The sequence below is a fragment of the Pelophylax lessonae genome, assembly GCF_965119305.1.
Source record: "Pelophylax lessonae genome assembly, chromosome: 2".
Lineage (NCBI taxonomy): Eukaryota > Metazoa > Chordata > Amphibia > Anura > Ranidae > Pelophylax > Pelophylax lessonae.
This window is the reverse complement of record NC_138769.1, coordinates 127,270,270-127,276,415: the sequence shown is the minus strand read 5'-3', so window position 1 is coordinate 127,276,415 and position 6,146 is coordinate 127,270,270. Positions and strand designations below refer to the sequence as shown.

The 6,146-nt window shown below is 40.7% G+C and overlaps 1 protein-coding gene across 1 annotated transcript in view; it reads right to left on the bottom strand.

Moving 5' to 3' along the window:
• Nucleotides 1–1,849: 1,849 nt before the first annotated feature.
• The window catches only part of PHF12 (PHD finger protein 12), a 158,942-nt gene continuing 154,645 nt past the window's right edge, over nt 1,850–6,146 (bottom strand). The window contains exon 15 of the mRNA XM_082246246.1: nt 1,850–2,882. Within this exon, the coding sequence (XP_082102372.1) occupies nt 2,542–2,882 (341 nt within the window). The 3' untranslated portion in view covers nt 1,850–2,541. The remainder of the gene's footprint in view (nt 2,883–6,146) is intronic.

Genomic DNA, 6,146 nt, shown 5'->3' with positions numbered 1-6,146 from the left:
AAACCTGTGACCATTTGCGAAATACTGCCCTACAGAAAGGTGGACAATTCTTTCATTGCGGGGTATCCATTTTTGTCAGCAGAGCTGTGGAGAACATCAGAGTTGGTTGTAGCATTATACAATTCCAGCGAACAGGTAGGCTGATCACCTAGTGTCATTTTCAGTTGGAGATTGATCGGTCTACTGCCACTCTTATGGAACAGTTATTTTGAATGCCAAGGCTCTGAAATGTTTCAGACATGTAGGCTCTATTTACATTATGTGTTGAGGTGCCCTTTGATAAGAAGTCCATTTAAATTGGCTTGCAGCACACTAATACACAGAAGAAGAGACACGCATGTGTTTTTTTTTTTTTTTTAAAGACTGTGTACAAATGTTTTACTTCTATGTGTTGACTAAATGGATTGGGGTGCCATTCAAAACTGATGGCACCATAGTACAACATACTACTCACAATGGCATGATTCAACCCTAAAAGGTGAGCATAGACCTTGTAGTCACAAGTTTCCTTGAGTGGCAGGGACAGAAGATTTTTTTTTTTTCTTCCTTTTTAGAGCAAAGAGAACAGATGTTAACGTACAATCAATGAGCATGTATTTATATTAGCTGATATGCTTAATTTGACATATCAGTCATAAGATATATAAAAAAAAAAGTGATAGCACGCTGACATTAGACTGAGCTTCAGTCTCACCCCAACAAATTGAAAGTCAGCAGCTAAAAATACTGTAGCTGCTAACTTTTTATAAAACGACCCTTACCTGTCCAGCCAGTGATCCAGATCTGTTCTCACCTGAGCAGATTCTTCAATGAGCTTCCGGTCCCTAGCGCTGGCATCTTACATAGTTAAAGTTAATGAGGTTGAAAAGACAGTAGTCGAGCAACCAACAGTAAAACCTAACTAAGGGATTTTAAAATGTCTGTAAAGCCCTGAGTCTTCCCAGTGCACATGCACGAGCCACCCTGTGATTTGTGAATGGTCCCGCAGTCTTCTGGGGGGTGGGGGGACTGGTGAGCTCCTGCTCGGATTGCCTCAGCAACCTGGAAGGATAAGGGAGCAAGGTACCTGTTGAAACCAGGTACCTCCCCCTCCTTTAAATAAGGGGGGGGGGGAAGAGGAGGCAAACAAGTGGAATGTTCCCTTTTGGGTGAAGCTTAAGTAGAACTTCTGCCAAACACTTCTTGAAATTTGTTAGATTGGGAAAGAGTTAACCAGGATCGCCACTGTGAGAATACAAGAGTGCAGAAGGGGAAATTCCAAAATCCGAACGTGCTGGCTGGAAAAAAAAAAAAAAAAAAAAAACACAGTCCGCATAACACAGCTTTGGAACCTCTGTTCGGTTTGCCGTTTGTAGGAACAGGAGTAGAGAAAAAAACTAAATAAAAGAAAAAATAGAACCTCCGCTAGGTTTTAATTGATGGCTGTGTTCCTACTGGGGAAGTTTCCCTTCACTTTCCATTTTAGTGTGGTGTAGGAATATCTCGGTTGACAACAGAACAGATAAACAGCCTCAAGCCTGTTCTGCACTGGGTTAGCATACATACGTTTGCCTTCCATCAACTGCCTATGGGTGCATAAACACTTCTTTATTACTGATGCAAAAACAATCTGGTTAGAATAGTCAATATTAAAAAAGTTAAACACAAGCTCAGAAAGAATCAACTTTTTATATATATATGTATATATATATATATACAGAATACAGGAAAAAAGGTTTTGTAAAATCTAAAACAATACAATTATATTTACACTGAACCTAGCTTTTCCAACCTCCTCAAGGAGAAGTGGCAGTAATACATTAAAAAAAAAAAAAAAAAGAAAAGAAAAAGAAAGGGGGGGGGGGGGGAACATATGTATACAACAAAATGTTTTGTTACAACAGACAGGAGCCAAAAGGCATCACACGCGGCACTGTATACATTTTAAAATTTTTTAAAAATGAACAGGGCAAAAAAGGGCAGCCGTCTGTGTATGTACAAAACTTTGAATGCGGTTCTCGAAACTTGGAGGGAGGTAACCTTTATTGCAGTTGTGGTCGTGTGAAAGGTTCTACGGTGGGACATTTGTAAGGGTAACAAAATAAGAATGAAAATCTTTCATGAAGAAAAAAAAAAAAAAATGGTTTTACTATATAAAATCGTCACTTGCACAAAATAGATGAGTTTGTGTCCTATTAATTTACAGCGGCATGATGAAAAAATCCTATATGTATTTAATTTTCTGCTCTCCAGATTTTAGAGTGTCGAGGTAAATTCACAACAGGGGAGGGTGGTTTGAGTTTTACAATAAAAAAAAAAAATATATATATTTATATATATTTATAATATATGAAATGTATGATAGAAATATATGTGCAAATGCCCCTAAAAACTGAGCAAAGTAGAGAGGAAAAAGGGTGAAGTTTCTTCATATCATGCAAATGTGCAAACTTTTTCTGGCCAAAAACGGGGTCTTGGGAGGCTGCCTCAAATAGTCGCTCTGACGAGTGCGTCCTTTTATAGAAGAGTCCTAAATCCCTTAAGAGATCTGGTGCTTGGCTCCTAAGGAACAGAATTAGATCGTAAAACGGGCACCTGGTGAGGCGACTTTAGAGGCAGCTTTTCTTCTAAGTCCAGGTCTTGTGCTAAGGCATCACTTTCTCCTTTCGGCTGCCTTGTTGCAAACTCTGTGATAGAGAAGAGAAATTGGATGCAGCCTAACTTAATGTAGCTACCGTGGTGTAGAAGAGCTGTGCCTTCCCAGCCTGCTCCACTTCCTCCAATAAGACTAGAGCTGCTGGCCTTGCAGTTACACGGCTGTGCATGGGGACCTTGTCCCTGAGAGCTCATGACAACCTCCTCTTTAACAGGTTCCGGCTCTGGATTTTGGCTCTTACGGCGCTCTGGGTTGAAGGAAAAAAAAAAAGAAGTATATTAATAGAAGTTGCAGTTCTCTGCAGCAACCAGATTTCAGCAGAACACTAAAACCCAACTATAAAATACCATACCTTGGATTTAAACCTGCACAGTTCAAACTGGGCTAATTATACGAGATTATATATATATATATATATATATATATATATATATATAGCACCAACAGTTGTCGCAGAGCTCATATGGATTAGAAAACATCATCGTAAATGAAAAGTAGATGTAAAAGCTATCAGTAAAGCTTTTCTTTTGCTGTTGAAATCAGACCTGCTCCTCCAAACCTCGTCAATGGTCTGTTACTCCTAAGAGTGACTACACTAACAGTGGAGCTAGAAAGATCGTAGGGGGTGGAACATGACTTTTGCCAAAAGAGATTTGCACACAATTTCAGCTGTTTTTTTTTTTCTATTGATTGTTTTTACAATGCAGTTTTCATTGCAGATAACCGCTGCTAGGGCTCATAGGAAACTGCATTTGTTAAGAGTATTGAAAGGGATTGTAAAGTCAGAAGTTTTTTTTTAACTTAATGCATTCCATGCATTAAGATAAAAAGCCTTCTGTATGCGGCAGCCCCCTAATACGTACCTGAGTTCCATCTCTATCCAGTGATGTCCACAAATGCCTAAGCCGTCCAGGACACATTCTCCCGATTGGCTGAGACACAGCAGCAGCGCCACTGACTCCCGCTACCATAAATCAAAACTCAGTTTGCCAATCAGGAGAGAGAGGGGGGTTGGGCTGAACGGCAGCGCCGTGTTTGAATGGATACACAGAGCTGCAGCTTGGCTCAGGTGCCCCTATAGCAAGTTGCTTGCTGTGGGGGCACTCGGCAGGAGGGAGGGGCCAGGAGCTTCAGCTAGGGACAAAAGAAGAGGCGGCTCCGGGCTGCTCTGTACAAAACCACTACACAGAGCAGGTAAATATACAGTCAGGTCTATAAATATTGGGACATCGACACAATTCTAATCTTTTTGTCTCTATACACCACCTCAATGGATTTGAAATGAAACAAGTGTGCTTTAACTGCAGACTTTTAGCTTTAATTTGAGGGTATTTACAACCAAATCGGGTGAAAGGTGTAGGAATTACAACAGTTTGTATATGTGCCTCCTACTTTTTAAGGGACCAAAAGTAATTGGGCAATTGGCTGCTCAGCTGTTCCATGGCCAGGTGTGTGTTATTCCCTCATTATCCCATTTACAAGGAGCAGATAAAAGGTCCAGAGTTAATTTCAAGTGTGCTATTTGCATTTGGAATCTGTTGCTGTCAACTCGCAATATGAGATCCAAAGAGCTATCAGTTAAGCAAGCCTTCATTAGGCTGAAAAAACAAAGCAAACCCATCAGAGAGATAGCAAAAACATTAGGTGTGGCCAAATCAACTGTTTGGAACATCCTTAAAAAGAAAGAATGCACCGGTGAGCTCAGCAACACCAAAAGACCCTGAAGACCATGGAAAACTGTGGTGGACGACTGAAGAATTGTTTCCCTGGTGAAGAAAACACTCTTCACAACAGTTGGCCAGATCAAGAACACTCTCCAGGAGGTAGGTGTATGTGTGTCAAAGTCAACAATCAAGAGAAGACTTCACCAGAGTGAATACAGAGGGTTCACCACAAGATGTAAACCATTGGTGAGCCTCAAAAACAGGAAGGCCAGATTAGAGTTTGCCAAACAACATCTAAAAAAACCTTCACAGTTCTGGAACAACATCCTATGGACAGATGAGACCAAGATCAACTTGTACCAGAGTGATGGGAAGAGAAGGGTATGGAGAAGGAAAGGAACTGCTCATGATCCAAAGCATACCACCTCATCAGTGAAGCATGGTGGTGGTAGTGTCATGGCGTGAGCATGTATGGCTGCCAATGGAACTGGTTCTCTTGCATTTATTGATGTGACTGCTGACAGCAGGGTAAATTCTGAAGTGTTTCGGGCAATATTATCTGCTCATATTCAGCCAAATGTTTCAGAACTCATTGGACAGCGCTCCACAGTGCAGATGGACAATGACCTGAAGCATACTGCAGAAGCAACCAAAGAGTTTAAGGGAAAGAAGTGGAATGTTATTCAATGGTCAAGTTAGTCACCTGACCTGAATCTGATTGAGCATGCATTTCACTTGCTGAAGACAAAACTGAAGGGAAAATGCCCCAAGAACAAGCAGGAATTGAAGACAGTTGCAGTAGAGGCCTGGCAGAGCATCACCAGGGATGAAACCCAGCGTCTGGTGATGTCTATGCGTTCCAGACTTCAGGCTCTAATTGACTGCAAAGAATTTGCAACCAAGTATTAAAAAGTGAAAGTTTGATTTAGGATTGTTAATCTGTCCCATTACTTTTGGTCCCTTAAAAAGTGTGAGGCACATATACAAACTGTTGTAATTCCTACACCATTCACCTGATTTGGATGTAAATACCCTCAAATTAAAGCTGAAAGTCTGCAGTTAAAGCACATCTTGTTTGTTTCATTTCAAATCCATTGTGGTGGTGTATAGAGCCAGAAAGATTAGAATTGTGTCGATGTCCCAATATTTATGGACCTGACTAACTATGTTATTTTAATAGAAAAAAAAAAAAAAAAAACGAGACTTTACAATCACTTGAAGCGAATACAAAAGCACTTCGCTAATAAATCTAGAAACAGTAATACTAGCTATAAAAACTATAATACATTACACAGTCATTCTGTCAAATTACATACAACCAGACTGTGTACAGGTTACACACAACTGCATAGTTAACCCTGCAGCACTACCATGGAATGAAATCTGGCAAGTCAAGTACAAAAATTTAGTATGACCCTCCAATGTTCATTGTGTCACCTGGGATTGCAGGGCAGTTCTTTTTGTAAGGCCTGGTTCACATGGGGTGTACTACAGTGTATGCCCATGAGAGGGCTGTGTTTTTATTTGCAGGTGGTTTGTGCAACCTGGTGAAGGCAGTCCCATTCATGTCAATTGGGGCACGGCGGTTGCACGGACACAGCCGCTGCATCTAATATTACACTTGTGTAGGTGAGTGTCTTGAAACTCACTCACAAGGCCGAAGAATATGCATTTTTTTTTCATTTAACCAGCAGGTTGGTGGAGGGAAAAAAAAAATGTGCCAATTTCACCATTTATACTTTTAAAGTAGAAAAACTACTGCAGGGCTATTGTGTTCTGCCACCAGGAAGCCATCCCCTCTGGCAAAATACAATGATCAGTGTTGCCAACTATAGTCAGTGGAACCA